Genomic DNA, 20,542 nt, shown 5'->3' with positions numbered 1-20,542 from the left:
TGGCACTGCTGCATGGGTTTCTTTAGTTTTTGGTGGTGTGTTTTTTAATGGCAACGTTTATTTTTCCAGAGCAGTAGTTACAAAGGAAGTGAAAGACCTCATTCATTAATTTGGTGGGTTTGTCCTGAGCACCTGCTACGGGCCCCACACTGCGCTAGGCCCCAGGACGCAATGTAAATAAGGGAAACTCAGTCCTGAGAGCAAATAATGACCAACTGTTCGTTCATTCTTGTGCACCTTCTAAGTGGGGATGATTCCTGTTCTCCTGGAGTTTAAAATCTGGTGGAAGAAGTCAGACAATAAACAGGTGACCTAGGTGACATGTGCTGGGAAAGGAAGAGAACTATTCATATGTTTGCCCCTTTGTTTTCCTTCTGCCCCCAATGCTGTTCTCAGCTCTGACTGTGCAAACGGCTGCAATTATTCATGGCTCACTTCTCAGAGGAAGGTAACCATCGTACCACCCCGCCCTTTGCCTGTCATTTTCATATGTGAGTCCATGTCCCAGTCATGTAGCAACATCAGGTGGACAGCCGGGTATAGGAGTCTGGACTTATGAACATGTATTGATATTTCGGTGGTGTTTAAGCAACGGGCTAAGGGAAGATCAATCGTAGATGGGGAAGAATGGCAAGTCCTAAGTGCTGGGCCTCTGCACATTTCAAAATGGAGTGGAGGATAGGAGGGATATGAAAAGCAGCTGGAGAGGATCAGCCAGAGAAGGCAAACCTGAGTTACCATTTTATAGCTGAGCCATATACAAAACAGCGCTGTGGGACACAGGCCTAGCGACCGACTTCTGGGTGGTGAGGATGGAAGTGATGGAACAGGCTTTACCAGGGAAGGCTTCGCAGATGGGGTGGAATTTGGGCCTTCGCCTGGTAGGATGATTGGGGGCTCTTCTCGCCAGGCAGATCTGAGCGGCAGGAACAGCCTAAGCAAAGGTATAGATCTTTGGCTCTCCCTCAGCGTGGTGGACATCTTTTGTTTAGCCAACCCAACATACATTCCCCTCCTTTGGGGCCTTGTTTTCCTGGATATGGGTCCTGAACTAGCAGATTAACATCACTTGGGACTGTGTTAGAAATGCAAATGCTTAGGCTCCATCCCAGACCTACTGAATGAGATTCTGGAGGTGTGGCCCAGGCCCACCGGGTGATGCTGCTCTAGGGAACCACTTCTTCCCCACTCAGTCCATGTGAATCAGGTGGGGCTGACCACAGCGCATGCTTCAGAGGAAAGCACATGACCCTGAGAAAATATTAGACCTTTCCCTCTATGGAAATTGCTAGTCTTGGCGAACTGTAAGTTGGAGATGCCGGGCGCCATGTCTGCCATCACCTGGAGAGAGCCCGCCCGAGAGCAACAAGCTAAGGTAAGCAGCGGAGCCCAGATGGAGATTCTCGGACTTTGAGCCCCTGGATGGAGCTATTCTCAATTTGGAGTCTCATTCAGTTGGCTTTTTGACATTGAGCCATCCAAAGACTTATTCATGGAAGCGGGGAGGCAAATTCTGGAAAAGATAGTCTATTAAGTTTGGCAGCTTTTCAGATGTGAGACTTACAGTTTGTGGACATGCAGAAAAGATGGTGGTCCCTCGGCACTGGCATGTCCTCAGTAACTCGAGCCGTGCCAAACTGCACACCTTTCTGTGAGACGATGACTGGGACGTGGACTTGGAGACTGTTATAGAGAATGCACCTGGATCTTAGCAATACGTCTGAGAGTCCTATCATTCAGCTCTTACAGACCAGCAGAGAAACGTGGGCCAGCTAACAGTGTAGTGGACTAACATCCCATCATCACCTTAAGGTATTTTATTTATTTATTTAAAATATACTTTTATTGATTTCAGACAGGGAGAGAGAGGTAGAAACATCAATGATAAGAGAGAATCCCCCACTGGGGATTGAGCCTGCAACCTATGCATGTGCCCTTGACCAGAATCGAACCTGGGACCCTTCAGTCCGCAGGCTGATGCTCTATCCACTGAGTCAAACCAGCTATGGCACCTTAAGAGACTTTAATTTATATAACAAGAAATGTATTTTCATATAACATGATCCTTAAGTCAAGCTGACTACATCAGGTGTCCAACCAAAAGAAGGGTCTGTTTTAACGCTGTGTGATAAGTTTATGGGAGATAAGTAGGAAAATTCCTTACCCGATTTTCACTTTCCTGACCTTGGGACCTATAGTCAAGTTGACTTAGAGCAGTTGAACAACTAAATCCAATTGAATGGTTATTTTCTGATCTGGAATGAATGTCTAGAAGTTATATTGGATAAGGACAAAAAAGTCTTAAGTCCTGCTTGTCACATTTGTAATGAAAGCTGGGAAATCCAGCTACACAATCGCTTGAAGAGGAGGACTCTAAAAAGAAAACAGACAGCAAAGATGGGCCAAAATGAACATGAGAACATCCCACTATAGTCAGAGTTCAGGGCCTGGGTTAAAAAAAAAAAAAATCAACAGTTCAAGGGCACAATGGGAAGAGTTAACATGACTGCAGCTTATATATACAGAACTCAGTTTTTAGTTGATCGTTGACACAAATCAACAATGTGAGGGGAAAGCATCCAGAACAAAGGTGGACAGTGTGAGACCATGCCCAGACTTTTGTGTTCAGTATCCGGTGTCTCCAGGATTGGACAAGAATGCTGAGGGGTTGCAGACTCCTGCTATAGGAGGAACAGCTCAGAACCCACGCTGTTCTTTTTAGCCGAGAAAAGACTTTTATAACGCACAATAGATTTGAAATACTCAAAGGGATGTCACACAGAGGAGGAATTAAACTTATTCAGAGTTGTTCCAGTGCTAAATAAGAACCAATGTATAGGAGAAGCTAGCGGGAGGTGGATTTAGCCCAGAATGAGACGGCTTTAATGATGAGAGCTGTACAAATATGGAACAGACTGCCTTTTGCAATCTCCATCGCTTTACAGGGCTATAAAGGGTTGGGAAGTTGGATCTGGTCTCTTTCACAAAGTCATTCTTCATACTAGGCCTTCTCTCTCTCCCTCTCCCTCTCTCTCTCTCTCTCTCTCTCTCTGTGTGTGTGTGTGTGTGTGTGTGTGTGTGTGTTTTCTGTGTGCCTAGCTTTTCAACTAGCCTGCCTTTTGCCAACTAATATCCTCCTTTACCAACACCTTTGAGGTTCTTGGATCAAGTCATGCATCTTTCTGAATCAGTTTCTTTTTCCTCTCCCTGTCCTCAATTAATAGAATGTAATTGGCCAAAACCGGTTTGGCTCAGTGGATGGAGCGTCGGCCTGCGGACTGAAGGGTCCCAGGTTCGATTCCGGTCAAGGGCATGTACCTTGGTTGCGGGCACATCCCCAGTAGAGGGTGTGCAGGAGGCAGCTGATTGATGTTTCTCTCTCATCGATGTTTCTAACTCTCTATCTCTCTCCCTTCCTCTCTGTAAAAAATCAATAAAATATTTTAAAAAAATAGAATATAATTGCAGCCCTGGCTGGTTTGGCTCAGTGGATAGAGCGTTGGCCTGCGGACTGAAGGGTCCCAGGTTTGATTCCGCCCAAGGGCACATGCCTGGGCTCGATCCCCAGTGGGGGGCATGTAGGAGGTAGCTGATCAGTGATTCTCTCTCATTGATGTTTCTATCTCTCTATCCCTCTCTCTTCCTCTCTAAAATCAATAAAAATATATATTTTTAAAAAGAATGTAATTGCAATCCTTGATAAAAAATGGAGTATTTCTAAAAACCCATTCTTACTTTGGCTAACCTTGTTAATAAGAAACATGTCATTCATAAAATAAATTGAGCATCTATTTCTAAGTAAGAGTAACTAGATCTTTCTGCTTTTCAGAGGCTGGGTTTATGCTCAATTTTGGCATAACCTATGAAGGTTAGTCAGATTTTGAACAAAGACAGAGATCAAACAAAGATCTAGGGAGCATTATAGGTTTCCCAGAAAAAAATTAATGTGTATGTTCATATTGGTAACTGTTAGCACATCATCATCACCCTCCTAGACCGTTCTTTGCAATATCTGTTTATTGGAGGTTGGAATATTCCCTTAAACTGAAACAGTGGGATGTTAGCCTGAGATTGCCCCTTTCTATATCACATACCAATTATATCAATAAATGATCAGCATATACCAGGGACTGTACTGCGTCCTGAGGTTGGACAAGATGGACAAGCCCCTGTTCTCACAAAACTTATATCCTTGTAGGGGGAGACAGGCCGCTAAACAAAAATATATAAAAGGGGAAGAAAATAAAACAATAATGTGATAGCGAGGGTGCCCAGGGAGGGTAGCCACTTTCGTCAGCGAAGACACCTCTGAGGTGGCATGCAAGCTGAGATCTGAATGAGATGGGACCAGGCACTTGAAGATCTGGGGAAGAGCATTCCGTACAAAAGCGAGGTTGGAAACCCCTTGAAGCTCATACTCAACACCAGAGACGCTTAGCCAAAGGCCCAATTTCCAGGCTGAGAAAGGTTTACAACCTTCCTACCTGCAGTTCTTCCATTGATGCTGAAATGGATGAGAAGAGGCAGGAGAATTGGTAAGAAAAGGCGTAGGTAGACCTGATCTTGAAGGGAAAAGAACCACCAGCCCTCCATTACCACACCCCCACCATGCAGTCACTGTCCCTCCTGGAGGGAGGCTACAATCCTGTGACCTAACCAGTTTCCACCTCGCTTCTCTTAGTGCATTGCCCTACGCTAGACTTTTGTTTGTTTCATGTAGGGTTCTGTTGGTCCTTGTCCAAGTATCAATCAAAACTGCATGCCAGCCTCCTCCACTCCTTGGAAATAATTAAATGAAATGACGTGCCTGATTTTTTCAGCTGGGTAATGCACTATGATTTGCATCTGTTGAAGGCATTTATCTTAAGCCCTGAGGCCGAGCCATCTGAGACAACTGAGGTGATTTTTGCTCCTGTGGATAAAACACTATTGCCAGACACCAAAGTGGACTAAACGCCTCATTCTGCGACACACTCCCATAAGAAAGCTGTTCTTTGTGATGCCAACAAGTTGATCCTTTGTTCTTGAATTCAACTGCAAAGGTCCCTGTAGTCTAACTTCTTTATGTTGCAAAATTCCCTTTATCTTGCTGTTTACCTAGGTTTTGTAGAGGTTTCAGGGGCTTACGAATAGGCTTTGAAGTAGTCCCCTTTTCGCCTATTGGAGAAAGTGGGAGTCTGGAAAACTGCCTTGTTTTAAATGCCCAAGCGAAGCACCTATAGTACAAACCTCGCGGTTATTTAGCAGCTAACAGTAGCATAACCTGTGTCTTCTATGCAGACGTGCATCAAAGGCCATGTGGGCTATTAGAAAATAAAATAAAACCTCCACCCTCCCCCGCCCCCGTGGGATTCCCTCAGTCAGGGCACAGAACCCGCTGGGGAAGGGCTCTTTGCGAGCGGTGGAGCCCTCGGCTGGGGACCTGGGATGCGGTGTTCCCAAGGCGACAGATGAGAGATTTGGGCCGCGAGGGAAGTGCACTGCGGAATTCCTGCCCTCGGCTCCTGAGGCAGGGCTCCGCGGGAGACATCGGGGTGCATAGTGCAGCCCTGGAGGTGAAGGGCGAGGGGACGAGCCAAGGACACCAACCCGAGCGCGCTTCGGACGCGGACCGAGTTCCCGGGTTCCCCGGCCACCACCCGGCACGAGGCCCACCCTGAAGGGCAAGCAGCTCCCTCGGGGAAGCGAGTGTAGGGAGCCCACCGTGAGCCCCCCATCGTCCTGGGTTCTAGCTCTTTGGGTGGATGGAGATCGAGCGACAGCCGGAGGAGACCGGAGCCCGCCCGCTGGCCGCAGGGCGCACGGTGCGGGCGCGGCGCGCGGCGGCCTGGATCCGGGTTCCTGGGGGCGGTGCGCGGAGGGGGCGGGGCTTGCGTGGCGGCGTGGGCGCGAGTCGCGCTGGAGGGAGGGAGCCGGGGGGGGGCGGGGCCGTGCCGCCCGCGCCGCGCTGGGCCCTCTCGGCCAATGAGCGGCGTCCACATGCCGCGGCGGCGGCGAGAGGGGAGGCAGCGGCGGATAAATGCTATTAGAGCAGCCGCCGCGGAGCCGTCCCCGACGCCACCTCCTTCTCCTCCGCCGCAGTTTCCTCCGCCGCTGTCGGGGGTGCGGAGCTGAGGAAACAGGGCGAGCGCGCTGCGCCCCACCGCATCGGCTCGCTGCCCTCAGTCCGTTCCGCTCTCAGGGGTGGGCCAGGCGCCCCCTCCTCCGGTCCGGGCGGGGCCTCGAATCACCTCAAGAGAGCGGGGAGGGGGCTCGGCGGCCGCGGCCTGCGCTCCGGGCGGGCGGTTGAGGGCGAGGGAGGCCCTCTCTTCTGAGGAGGAGAGGGAGGGCCGCAAGGCCCCCGCCGCCCAGCTGAGCCCGACGCGGGCGCCGGCAGGCCGGGCAGCTGAAGGGGCGGTCGCCTGCGGGAGGGGTGCGGGGTGATTCAGCGCCCCGCGAGGCGGAAGCGGCCGGAGGAGGAAGAGGAGAAGGGAGAGACGCCAGTCCGCACCTGGGCGCCCGGGGTGGCACGAGGCCGCGGTCCGAGTGCGAGGCGGAGGCGAGGAGGCCGCGGGGACAGGAGGCAAGGCCGGCCGGGCCCCCGCAGCAATGGAGAACGCGCACACAAAGACCGTGGAGGAGGTGCTGGCTCACTTCGGTGTCAACGAGAGCACGGGGCTGAGCCTGGAGCAGGTCAAGAAGCTCAAGGAGAGATGGGGCTCCAACGGTAGGTGGCCGGGGCTGCACGGGCCCCGCGCGGCCGGGCGCGGGCCCGCGCGCCAGGGAAAATGGCTGACCGGGCCCCACCTCGTGGGTCTCGGCTCCGCGCCCGCCGAGGGTGCAGGCGGCGGCTCGAGGCAGCGCGCCGGCCCGCGGGAGAAGGGCTGCAGGTGGGGGGCGCGGGGGTCGAGTCTGCGCCTCCTTCGACCTCCTCGCGGCTCGAGCCCTTGACCTTCCCGCACGCCGCCCGATCCACAGCTTGTCACCGGCCGCAGCCGGCCCGGCGGAGGGAAGGACGAGCCTCCCGCAGCCGGGCTGAGCCCTGCGAGACATGTTATCGCTCCCAGCCGGTTTCTGAGGCGTCGCTGTAGTTGAGAATGCCCCTGACCGTTCTGTACTACCCAGAGTCACACATCTGGCAGAAGTGATGACATAGCTGAAATGACTCCTTGTTTCAGGATTCCTGTTTAGGTGGGGATGAGATTTTACGCTTTGGGCTCGACCTAAAGCCATTGGTTACAGCAAGTATTGCATATTTTACTATGGTTTCTATGGAAAATGGTTGAATGGACATATATCTAGGTACATCTTTCAAAAAAGTGGTCATTTTGAGCAATTTCTTTTAAAAAGACAAGGCTAAAATGTTGCTTTCTTTTGCTGTTTCCTTTTCCGCCCCTCTTGAAACGTTGCCTGGCGAATTTCTACATTGTACAGAGTTACCGGCTGAAGAAGGTAAGTAACCTTAAAATGTTCTCCCCCCCTCCTTTGTGTGCTGATGTTAAGATGACATTTACAACAAATGTGATGTTTGTTTCTAACAGGAAAAACCTTGCTGGAACTTGTGATTGAGCAGTTTGAAGACTTACTAGTTAGAATTTTATTGCTGGCAGCATGTATATCTTTTGTAAGTATAAAGCAATTTGTTTTCTCCAAAATGTTGAGAATATTCCATAAATGAAAAAACGGGAAATAAATGATGTCTTTTGGGTGAGAACATTATATTTGGAGGTTTAAGCAGTATCTTCATGAATTTTTTTTAACCCTCGGTATTTTTAAATTACAAGCAAAACATACGAAGCCATTTGTAAACAGAAAATAGATGCCTGACATTTACAGTGCAATTAGAAATTATTCTCAAATGTGGCAGGGTCTCATATGTTCTTGTGACTTATCAGCTTTTACTATAAAAAAGTTCTTTATTGGAAGGCCTTTTGTGTTTGGGGCTCTTCCATTTGTGTAAGGTCATACTGAGATGATGTTGGGCTCTTTACAGTCTGTAAATAGAACTTACAAAAGGAATATACCAGTTGCTCTCCCATCCTGGTAATGGCAAGGTGACAGTTGTTACTGACAGTGACAAGAATGATGACGGCAGTGATGGCACCACTGTTGACCAAATTTGGTCACTGACCTTTAGGGTGGCATATTTATCTAAATTGGACCCTTGTCTTGAGTGACTCCTAGGTTAAGAGAGCAGTGTTCAGTACAGTTGGTTCTAGATTTTAAAAGAAAAAAAAACAAAACCATAGTGTTTTTTCTTGTTCTGCATGTGCTTGAGTCCTGTATGGTTGCTAAGAAACTGGTGAAATGCAAAGGACTACAGCAGAAGAAAGGTGATGGGGGTTGGTGAGGATATTTCTAGTTTATTAATATTTTTTTCTGTTCAGTATTAATTTTTTATTGCTTTTTTTATTGAACAGTGGACTTCTTGATAGTTTTCCTAAAAATGGTCATGAATAGGACACATATGTTCCTAATCCTAACAGCATGAGATGCTTTTTGTCCTTAACTTATTTTGTTCCTACAAAAACTATGTTGGGAAGTGAAATTCACCCAGTCTTTGAAAAATTGACACAGCTTCAGGATTTCATTTTTGTATGTTTGTATGTATGCGAGCTCCAGAGATCTACCTTAGTCTTTATGACAACCATACCATTGCGGGCTATTTTGAGAACTAAATAAAGAAAATAGTGGGCATTAATTTAGATGAAGGGGGAAAATTGGAAAGAGGTGAACTTTTTTTAAAAAAATATATTTTTATTGATTTCAGAGAGGAAGGGACAGGAAGAAACAAAAACATCAATGAGAGAGAATCATTGATTGGCTGCCTTCTGCATGTCCCCCACTGGGGATCAAGCCCACATCTGTGACCTGGTTCATAGGTCCACGCTCAACCACCGAGCCATGCCAGCTGGGCTGATTTTTTTTTTCTTTTCTTTTGGAGTAATTCTGTGCACAAATTCTGCCATTGAGACTTTAATAATAATATATCATGCCACATTAACCAAGTGATGTGTAGCCACTAATCAGACCTCTTCTCAGTGGTTTTCACTAAATGAAATTAAGAGTGATATATCAACCATTCAACATCCTGAGTTAATCATCCATATCTATTACATGGCCATTCTTCATTTAACCCCTGGAACCCCCTCCAAATGGCTGCTGCTTTAACCAGTGAAGATAAAAGAATAGATTTGTTTAACTAGTTTTAATATATTGTCATGGGGCAAAAAATTATATATTTGGGCCAGTTTATATTTAAGTTGGCTGGCTACATAATTCTGAGAAAGTCTCGGCTTTGTTAGATAAAATACTAGGGTTCAGTAAGGTCATCAGGGACCTCTTAGAAGTTAACTGGTGTATACAAGCCAGAGATAAAAAAAAAAAAATTTGTTGAGTTATTCTGTGTATATAACTTAAAGCACTGTTATAACATCAGTTGCATTATTTCCAATAAGCAAGTATTGACTATTTGGGTTGTATAGGATCTCTTGATTGGCCAATTTGAGTGGCTATTAACATTTTTAATTAATGTATGTGATGTTTGCTTTGAAGTAAGTAGTTTATAGTTTCTAGGCATTTTCAAATGGGTTTTTAAATAAATGCTTTAACTTCGTTGTAATGTAGGATGTTGGGTTTTTGTAGCTTGTAGAGTTGTGTTTTGAAATTGAGATTTGAGATACTTTTGGGTAACTACTTGGAGTTATTGCTCAGGAAATGGACTATGTTACACTTTTTGTTTTATGGGTTGCTACACAGAAAAGTAATGTGTTTAGAAAGGACTGTTACTTGCTTTGATTAAGAAATTGCAGATATAAAACTATTTGTTGATTTTCTTCAGGTGCAGTTGGCACTGCTGCTACATCAAACTTGACCTTTTCATTTCACATTTATCACTCAAAAGCTTTGTGGTTGTCAGTTTATTTCTGTTTAATGGGAACAACTGGGAGAATATTTGTGTTCTTTTGGAGAAAGGAATAGGTAGTTCTATATATATGATAATCAGGTTCTACTCAAGTTAAAAAGAAATATTAGGCTTTAGTGATTTATTTCAAATATCAAACTAGGTAGTAAACTGTTAACCATAGTTAATATTTTGCTGTGGCAGAAAGTAGGAAATTGTATTAATGTTTTACACTTATAACCTGAAGAGATAGTTTAATCAGCTTCTAATTCATCAAAATAGTTTATTTTAAAGGTCACTTAGAGTGGAAGAAGTGAGTGATACATCCTCCATTGCACATGAAATAACATCAGAAATTCTATAATTAAAAATTATTATTATTTTATTGGAGAGAGAGGAACATTGGTTTGCTGTTCCACTGATTTATGTATTCATGAAACTGTAGGATGGTGATAGTGCTGTGAAGAAAAATTAAGTGGTGGGGCAGTAGAAGAAGGAAATGTGGGGAGGGGTGTATAATTTTCAAGTAGGGTGGTCAGGAGAGGCCTCTAAGAAGGTGATGCTTGAGAAATACCTGAAGGAGGTGAGCATGAGGGCCATATATTTCTCATCTGTCTGAATCATAAAGTCCTCTATGGTAACACAATTTGCATAAGTTGTACTACCTTCCACCTCCATTTTCCCACCTCAGCTACTTAGATCAACCCTAAAATGCTAATAGAACTTTCTTAGGCTAAGGTACTTCTCAACTTTTCACTTAGATTTCAATAATTGTCTTTTCATCCTACTGGACCCTTTAAAGGGATTCTTTTTTCTTTTTCTTTTTCTTTTTTTTTTCAGGGGGAGAGAGGTAGAAACATCAATGATGAGAATCATTGATTGGCTACCTCCTGCACACCCCACATTGGGGATCTAGCCTGCAACCTGGGCATGTCCCCTGACTGGGAATTGAACTGTAACCTCCTGGTTCATAGGTCGGCACTCAAACACTGTGCCATGCCAGCTGGGCTAAAGGGATTCTTAATTCCCTTTAGAGCCTAGATTATTGCATTTGCTATAACTAATATGTATTTGGATGAGTTAGTGTTGGTAGCATTTTTCAAAATATGTGAGATCCTTATGCTTTGGTTTTTTCCAAACTATATTTAAGAAGTGTTTGAGCCTAGCCGGCATGGCTCTGTGGTTGAGCATTGACCTATGAACCCGGAGATCACAGTTTAATTCCCAGTTAGGGCACATGCCTGGGTTTCGGGCTCAATACCCAGTGTGGGGCGTTGTTTTCTTTTAATTTCTTATTTTTAAAAAGGTAAAATGAGCAATTTACTGACTGGTTTAACTAACATTTAAAACCTTCTTTCAAATATGGTTTGAAAGGTGAATATTTATGTGTAGTTTTTTGCTGTTTTGAAGATTATAGTCTCAAATCTGAAAACATTTGAGTGTTTTTTTTATTTTTTTATTTATTTATTTTTAATATATTTTATTGATTTTTTACAGAGAGGAAGAGAGAGGGATAGAGAGTTAGAAACATCGATGAGAGAGAAACATCGATCAGCCGCCTCCCGCACACTCCCCACTGGGGATGTGCCCGCAACCAAGGCACATGCCCTTGACCGGAATCGAACCTGGGACCCTTGAGTCCGGAGGCCGACGCTCTATCCACTGAGCCAAACCGGTCCCGGCCATTTGAGTGTTTTCACAAGGTTTGTCGGCATTGAAAGAGAATGTAATCTAATTTATACTTTTTTTTAATCTTAAAATTGATTTTTATTAAACATAGGACTTTCTGTAATTTAGGTAGATTTGGTAACTATTCACACAGCATATGTGTTCTGAAGTACATTAAAGGGATTTTCCTTAGGAATTAAAAAAAATCTCTAGCTTTTAAGTCTTCAAGAAGATTTTAACAGTGTTTTACTTTTTTTATTGATTTCAGAGAGGAAGGGGAGAGAGAGAGAAACATCAATGATGAGAGAATCATTCGGCTCTTCTCTCAGAGGTTATTGTGTTATACAAACATCAGTCTTACAGATAGCAATTAGAAGATACCATCTTACCCTATTTAAGCAGTTTACATTGTAGCTGAATGTTCATTAGCAAGTGGTTACTTTGAATAGGATTAGTAAGTTTGAAATTGAACTTGCTGGATAATGTAAGCCCCAGAAGACATGTAATGTTTCTGTATTTAAACAGTGCAAAGCAAAGGGAATAAGAAACTCTTTATGCCTAAAATTATACTGCAGTAGCCTTTTCTTCCACTTTTCTTTGATGCTGTTGAAGTTGGTTATCTTTTTGCTCTTAATGTTTAAGTTCATACACTGCCACTTAAGAGTCTTAGCAGTATACTTTAGAGATTGTATGAAGTTTTGTTCCTTTCATTTGTGCATCTATTTAATAAATACATAGTGAGCATCAACTGTGTATAAGAGATATTTTAGGCCCCTGGGGATACAACAGGGAACAAAAGGCAATAGAAACAGATAATTTTTTATGTTCCAACTATTCTCTTTTTTGTAAATATATTTTTTATTGATTTCAGAGAGAAAGGGAGAGGTGAGAGATAGAAATATCAGTGTTGAGAGATAATCATTGATCTGCTGCCTCTTGAACGCCTCCTACAGGGGTTCAAGCCCGCAACCCTGGCATGTGCCCTTGACCAGAATCGAATCCAGGACCCTTCAGTCCACAGGCTGACTCTTTCCACTGAGCCAAGCCAGATAGGGCTCTTAAAAAATTTATTGATTTCAGAGAGGAAGGGAGAAGGAGAGAGAGATAGACACTTCAGTGAGAGAGCATCATTGATTGGCTGCCTCCTGCGCGCCCCCTACTGAGGATTGAGCCCGCAACCCAGGCATGTGCCCTGACTGGGAGTAGAACTGTGACCTCCTGGTTCTTAGGTCAAGGCTTACCCACTGAGCCACATCAGCCATGCCAATCTATTCTCAATAATTTCCTTAAACATTTTCCCCTCCCTCCTGTATAAATATCTTTTTTACAACTTCTGGAAAATCATAATGAACTGGCTGTACTATTATGCTAATGAGGCATTTTGCATTTCAGTAATGTGTCACTCATCCAATTTCTCCTTTCCTCTACCTTCTTCCTCATCTTATGGAGTCTTTTATTTGTCAGCACCACTTACACAAAAGGTTTTCTTTTCAATAGAACAAAACCATGAAGGATTGCACAATGTGATTTGAACATGATATTTGAACATAACTGGTATTGATTCTTACCAGTTAATGAAATACAGTTTAGCCTGAACTGGTTTGGCTCAGTGGATAGAGCATCGGCCTGCAGACTAAAGGGTCCCAGGTTCGATTCTGGTCAAGGGCATGTACCTTGGTTGCAGGTACATCCCCAGTAGGGAGTGTGCAGGAGGCAGCTGATCCGATGTTTCTCTCTCATCGATGTTTCTAACTCTCCTTCTCCCCGCCTCTCTGTAAAAAATCAATACAATATATATTTTTTTAAAAAAAGAAATACAGTTCATTTTCATTTTATACTGTAGCATTTAATTCTTTGGGTTATTTGTGGTTTTAAAATAGGCATTTTTCAAAATACTCAGGAAATTATTGGTTGTCAATTTTTAATATCAGCACCATCCTTCTACCCTAAGAGATTTATTTGCCCACTAGTTTCTTATCAAGCAATAATTAGTATATCTGCAGAACTTTTAAATAACTGTAAATGCCTGTGTTTCTTAAACATAAACATTTAAAGTGATATGGTGGAAGGAAAGATTACTTCACTGTTCAGGTTGGGATTATTATATTATTGATGAATACCACTTGTGCAAAGAAACTATACATTTCTTGAAAAGTGGAGGTTTGCTCTGATCTATCACTGCTCGCCTTAGTCTTTTCCTTTCTCCAGCTGTTATGGGATATTGCGCTAAGTTTGTTCCTCTAGGCCTAGCTGCCAAGAGGGAAATTCATATCCGCTTTAACAAGGTGTGAAGCTTATCTTACACTTGCTAATGCTTCGCTGACCTTTTGGAAAGGTCCTAGTTACTCTTCAAGTTGAACAGTTTTTCTCCCCCAGGAGCTAATTAAGTTACTTATTTCTTATATACTGTCCTTGGCAAATGTTTGGAAGGCTAGTATTAAAGCAGCTGTGATCTTGCATCTATCAAAATTTACAACTTCCTAGAGAAGATTTCACTTTGGCAGTAGGCCTGGCTTTAACACCAGGAATGTCCTGTTGAAAGCTTACAGCAACATTTATAATTATTCTGGTTTTCTTCCTGCCCTGGTTCACTAGCTGTCAGTTGTGATTGACATCTACCTGGTCCTGGTGTCTACCCAAATTTTTTCCTGCCCAAATTGATATTTCTTGTTCGTCATTACCCTCTTTTACTTGGCAAAATTCATGTTGGCTCTTGCCTTAGTCATCTTTCTGATTGTTAGCTATCTGTATAAAAGCTTACTTTATAGTATTCCACTAAGTACATAGTCCAATGGCTTTATTATTGCCCTAAATGATATCTGACAATATTATAAGTATCAAAAATGGTGCTTTTATTATTTACTAAATCTTTTAAAGAAAAGATTTTGTGAAATATGGGAACATTTTAAGCAGTTTTTAAAAACATAGGTAAACTTTAGCTAACAGATTGGATCATTAGATATGTTTTTGTTGTTGTGTTTTTTTATATATATATTTTATTGATTTTTTACAGAGAGATAGAGAGTTATAAACATCAATCAGCTGCCTCCTGCACACCCCCTACTGGGGATGTGCCCGCAACCAAGGTACATGCCCTTGACCGGAATCAAACCCGGGACCCTTCAGTCCGCAGGCTGACGCTCTATCCACTGAGCCAAACCAGTTTCAGCCATTATATATGTTTAACATCTTTCCTGGATTGGTAATTTTTTACAGAAATATCTTGTTAAAATTTTAATATCATTTTTATTTTTAAAAATACATTTTTATTAATTTCAGAGAGTAAGGGAGAGGGGGAGAGAGATAGAAATATCAATGGTGAGAGAGAATCACTGTTCAGCTGCCTCCTGCATGCTCCCTACTAGGGATCGAGCCCACATATGCCCTGACTGGGAATCGAACTGTGACCACCTGGTTCATAGGTTGATGATCAACACTGAGCCATACCAACTGGCCAAAAATTTTAATAGTATTCATTGTGGTGGATTCTCTCTTAATCACCTAGTGTTGCTCAACTATGAAGTATACCATGGCTCTCTTGTAGCTTTTAGATCTTAATAAAATTATGGTTGTGTTAGCAAGAAATTCTCTTCTAATTTTTCTTGGGGCAGTGTTCTGTGTCCAGTTGTAATATTTTTAGACTTATGTCATCCCTGAAATGCTGTGCTGCTTACCAGATGTCATATGGAGGATAACCTTCAAAATATATTCCTGAGTAGAGGCTCGGTGCATGAAATTCGTGCACAGGAGGGGGGGTGTCCCTTAGCCCAGCCTGCACCCTCTCACAACCCAGAACTGCTGGCTCCCAACCACTCCCCTGCCTGATTGCCCCTAACCACTTCTCCCTGCCAGCCTGATCACCCCCTAACCACTCCCCTGCCAGCCTGATTGACACCTAACTGCTCTGCTGCCAGCTGGATCGCCCCCAACTGCCCTCCCCTGCAGGCCTGGTCTCTCCCAACTGCCCTCCCCTGTAGGCCTGGTCCCCTCTCCCCCCAACTGCCCTCCTCTGCAGGTCTGGTTCCTCCCAACTGTCCTCCCCTGCAGGCTTGGTTGCCCCTAACTGCCCTCCCCTGCTGGCCATCTTGTGGCGGCCATCTTGTGTCCACATGGGGGCGGCTATCTTTGATCACATGGGGACAGCCATCTTGTGAGTTGGAGTGATGGTCAATTTGCATATTCCTCTTTTATTAGATAGGATTATGGGACAGCCTTGCAATAATTCTGTGACAACCTTCAGTAATACCAATGGGAAAAAATTTGAGTCAGTGATCAAGTTATTTTTATTATGAATCTATGCCAAGGGTATTATTTGATACTAGTGGCCTGGTACATGGATTTGTGCACATTGAAAGGAAATTAATTAGAAGAAAGATTGGTGCAGTAATTATGTTACTGCAAAAAATTGCATGTCAAACTAGTATATATAATATAGTATTATAAAATTAAAATACAAAATATTTTAATATCGCTATTCACCCTTTTTCTATAATAGACATGTGCGAGTCAACATTTATTTAAATTGCCAGTGCATTTCATATGTACTAGTCGGACGGATGGTCGGTCGGTCACTTAGCCTTTTTCTTTTTTTCACTTAGCCTTTTATATATATAGATGAATATTACCCAAATTAACAAAGTTGTCATTTGCCTTTAACAAAATTAAGAGTGTAAGTTTTCCTTCTGAATATCCTATATAATAAAAGCATAGTATGCAATTTGTCCCCTTGACTGGAAGTTCGTCTGGGAGTTCGATCAGGGTTGGGGCCGGCCAGGGGAAGGGAGGGAGGCCCTGGTCAGCAGCCAGCAGCCACTAGGGACCATACCAGTGCACTGGGCCTCTAGTCTATATAATAAAAGCCTAAGCGACCATTATAGCGGAAAGACCAGAACGCCCGGTCACTATGATGCGCACTGACCACCAGAGGGCAGACGTTCAATGCAGGAGCTGCCCTCTGGTGGTCAGTGTGCTCCCTCCCACAGGAGGAGAGCCACTCAGCCAGAAGCCAGGCTCATGGCTGGCGAGTGCAGCGGCAGTGGCGGGAGCCTCTCCCACCTCCACAGCAGCATTAAGGAGTAGCGAGCAGGCAGGCGGTAAGGAGCGAGGGGTCCCAGACCGTGAGAGGGCGTAGGCTAGGCTGAAGAGGTCCCCCCCCCCCATCAGTTTACAAATTTCATGCACCAGGCCTCTAGTATACATATAAAATAAATGGGTTTATTTCCCTAAGTGTTTTATTTGGATTTTAAAACAATTATTACATGAAAAAATAAATTGGCTCTTAAGGGTACTGTTAAGTTATATGCTTTCGATTCTCAAGAATTATTTCGATCAAGACATAAGCTGTCTTTTATGTAATTACATTTCACCAATATTGGTTTCTAGGGATGAAAAGAAAAGAGATTTTGTGTGTTGTAATTCCGTTAGTGCCAGCCACTTTTGTTATAAAGTGGCACTAAGCCTAAAAACACATTACAATTCTAACACATCACATGTGATTTCTCTTTCAGGTTTTGGCTTGGTTTGAAGAAGGTGAAGAAACAATTACAGCATTTGTAGAACCCTTTGTAATTTTACTTATATTAGTAGCCAATGCCATTGTGGGTGTCTGGCAGGTAAGCACAAAATCCTGCACTACTAAGTTTTAGAAATTTCTGTGACTTACACTCTGTTAATCTTTCTGTTATCCGTTTTTTCCTGATGTGTTGACTAAAAGTACTCTGCAATGTCTACATGTGTTTTCGTTTGTTCATTAGTTTATTTAATGGCAAAATTTTAGATCTCTCACGAATATATACTTCGCTCATACTTATATGAATTGTTCGTCCTTCATGATAGCATGGAGTTACGAACAATGGATGAGAGAAGCTACTTACAGAGAGGAAGGGAGAGGAATAGAGAGAAACCTCGATCTGCTGCCTCCTGCGTACCCCCTAGTGGGGATGTGCCCACAACCAAGGTACATGCCCTTGACCAGAATCGAACCTGGGACCCTTCAGTGCACAGGCTGATGCTCCATCCACTGAGCGAAACCGGTTAGGGCAAAAACCAGAAAATTTAAGAACCAGTATTTGTCTTTGTATTTCCTAGCTGCTTTCTGTAAAAAACTTGGGATCGAGCTTGCAACTGAGGTACATGCCCTTGGCCAGAATTGAACCCTAGCTAGACTGGCTCGGGCAAAATTGTTTAAATCTTAAATTGTTTTTCTTACAGAGCATATTCCTGGCTGTTTTCAGCCTGTTACCTTAGCCTTTCTTATTCACAGAATGAAAGCTAATTTTATTTCAGAAACAAAATGAGATTTCATTCCCCCACCCTCCCAACTTGCATAATTGTTCTTCTGCACATACATAGTTTGAGGACTTTAACTTTTCTAGGACTGTTTGATGATCTGTTTGATTGTTAATATATATATTGTTTAAGACTTTGAAGCTAATACTTCAAATTTATTTTAAGTATTGCTCTTTTAGGTTTTTGATGAGTATAGTCATCCCTTTGAGGACTAAATAAAATAGTGCATCTGTTATTGAAGTGTAAACTTCTGCCCTAGGTGGTTTGGCTGAGTGGATAGAGCATAGGCCCGCAGACTGAAGGGTCCCAGGTTCGATTCTGGCCAAGGGCATGTACCTCGGTTGCAGGATCGATCGCCAGCCCTGGGCTTGTGCCGGAGGCAACCAAATTGATGTGTCTCTCTCACTGATGTTTCAGTCTGTCTCCTCTCCCTTCCACTCTAAAAATCACAGCAACAAAAAAAGGGTAAACTTCTGATTCGTGTTAATAAACACAATGATCTTTATGTGTTGGGCTCATACAGAAAGATGGCCCACTTAGAAAATTTTATTGTACTATATTCCTTACTTAGATCCCCCCCAAAACATTTTTTATATTTAAGCACAAATGATCCTCTTGTGAATAATTTAGGCAAAAGAAACAATACACAGCATTAGATTGTCTTTCTCAAGCTAGTAGTATGTATTTTTTAATTAATTTATTCCAGTTATGTGGTAGATACTTTATGTACATTCCCATTTCATCCTTACAGTGATCTTGTAAGGCAGATGATACTCCCATTTGACAAATGTACCATTGAAGCTCATAGTGATTAAGTGACTTATTAAAAGCCATATAGGTAGTACATAGAGTATCTGAAATTTGAATCTGGGCCCACGCTGATACGAACTCCAAAGTAAAATTTTACAGTGGTTTAAAAAATAACATTCTTATATCTTAATCCCATTTGCATAGTATATAGAATGGTATAGGCCAGTGATGGGCAACCTTTTGAGCTTGGTGTGTCAAACTTCGCCAAAAAACTGAGCATAGCTCGGGTAGTGTGTCACTTTGAGGAAAAAACTAACTCCAAGACTCTAGTTGCAAATGTTTCATCCTCAGGAGCAGCAAATGTTTCATCCTCGGCATGCGGCCGCATGTCATCAGAAATGGCTACGCGTGTCAGTGCTGACACGCGTGTCATAGGTTCGCCATCACTGGTATAGGCAATACTTGAGGGCTCTTACCTTCTGGAAGTAAGAAAAGTTATAATTACAGATATAATCCTATATAATAAAGAGATAATATGCAAGTTGACCATCACACCCTCACACAAGATGGCCGTCCCCAAGTAGTCACAAGATGGTTGCTACAAGATGGCCGGCAGGGGAGGGCAGTTGGGGGCGACCAGGCCTGCAGGGGAGGGCAGTTGGAGGTGGCCAGGTCGGCAGGGGAGGGCAGTTAGGAGTGACCAGGCCGGTGGGGGAGGGCAGTCGGACATCCCCCGAGGGGCCCCAGATTGGAGAGGCTGCAGGCTGGGCCGAATTTCGTGCACTGGGTCTCTAGTCCTATATAATAAAGAGCTAATATGCTAATTAGACCAGAAGGCAGAACGACCTTACGGAATGAGTGATCTTACAGAATGAGCTTTCCGAATGACCAGTGGGTGGGGGGCGGGGCCTAAAGGCCATGAGGCAGCTGGGGCTGCAAGGGCCGAGCCCCTTGCACGCATTTCATGCATCAGGCCTCCAGTTATATATAGTACTTCTGTACTTTTTCAGAGATGCATACATCAAAAAGTAAGACATTGCCAAAACCGGTTTGGCTCAGTGGATAGAGCGTCGGCCTGCGGACTGAAAGGTCCCAGGTTCGATTCTGGTCAAGGGCATGTACCTTGGTTGCGGGCACATCCCCAGTAGGGGGTGTGCGGGCACATCCCCAGTAGGGGGTGTGCAAGAGGCAGCTGATCGATGATTCTCTCTCATCGAAGTTTCTAACTCTCTATCCCTCTCTCTTCCTCTCTGTAAACAATCAATAATATATATATATATATATATATATATATATATATATATATATAAAGTAAGACACATTAGCTTTCAGTGTTGTGTCATCTAAATTCTTAGGTTTAAGAATTTCCACAATAGAATGTAATTCTTACAGCAAGGTAAAAAAATAAGATCATATAGGATTGAGCCTAAATTCTATCCAAGTAAAGGTTAAATTGAAGAACTTGAAGTTGGAGGACCAAAATGTGAGAGAAAAGAAAAGAATCCTCTCCTTTGTCCATTGAACAACCTCAACTGGGCTTGCTCCTTAACTTTGAGTTACTTATTCTCCAAAAGGAGAGAAGACAAATTTGGCACTTGTACAAGGTTTTCTCTTTTTTGTTGTTGTTGTTGCCCCTTAAAGGAACTTTCCTGTAGCTTCCCCACACATAAACACACACGACTCATTTTGATTCTACATCTTTCATCTTGAAATTAGGAAAGAAAGCCCTAACCAGTTTGGCTCAGTGGATAGTGTCGGTCTGCGGACTGAAAGGTCACAGGTTCGATTCCAGTCAAGGTCATGTACCTTGGTTTTGGGCACATCCCAGTAGGGGGTATGCAGGAGGCAGTTGATTGATGTTTCTCTCTCATCAGTGTTTCTAATTATCCTCCCTTCCTCTCTCTAAAAAATCAATAAAATATATTTTTTAAAAGAAATTAGGAAAGAAAAACT

General features: G+C 43.5%; 1 protein-coding gene across 2 annotated transcripts in view; it reads left to right on the top strand.

Annotated features, from left to right (window-relative positions):
* The first annotated feature begins 6,000 nt into the window (after positions 1-6,000).
* The window catches only part of ATP2A2 (ATPase sarcoplasmic/endoplasmic reticulum Ca2+ transporting 2), a 52,848-nt gene continuing 38,306 nt past the window's right edge, over positions 6,001-20,542 (top strand). The window contains exons 1-4 of one of the 2 annotated variants that reach the window (XM_054712425.1): positions 6,001-6,706; positions 7,414-7,431; positions 7,521-7,603; positions 17,059-17,163. In XM_054712425.1, coding sequence (XP_054568400.1) covers positions 6,589-6,706; positions 7,414-7,431; positions 7,521-7,603; positions 17,059-17,163 — 324 coding nt within the window. In that variant the 5' untranslated portion in view covers positions 6,001-6,588. The remainder of the gene's footprint in view (positions 6,707-7,413; positions 7,432-7,520; positions 7,604-17,058; positions 17,164-20,542) is intronic. The other variant, XR_003617930.2, reaches the window with a different exon arrangement.

Source organism: Eptesicus fuscus, chromosome 23, assembly GCF_027574615.1.
Source record: "Eptesicus fuscus isolate TK198812 chromosome 23, DD_ASM_mEF_20220401, whole genome shotgun sequence".
Taxonomy (NCBI): Eukaryota; Metazoa; Chordata; class Mammalia; order Chiroptera; family Vespertilionidae; genus Eptesicus; species Eptesicus fuscus.
This window is presented reverse-complemented; position numbering and strand designations above follow the sequence as displayed.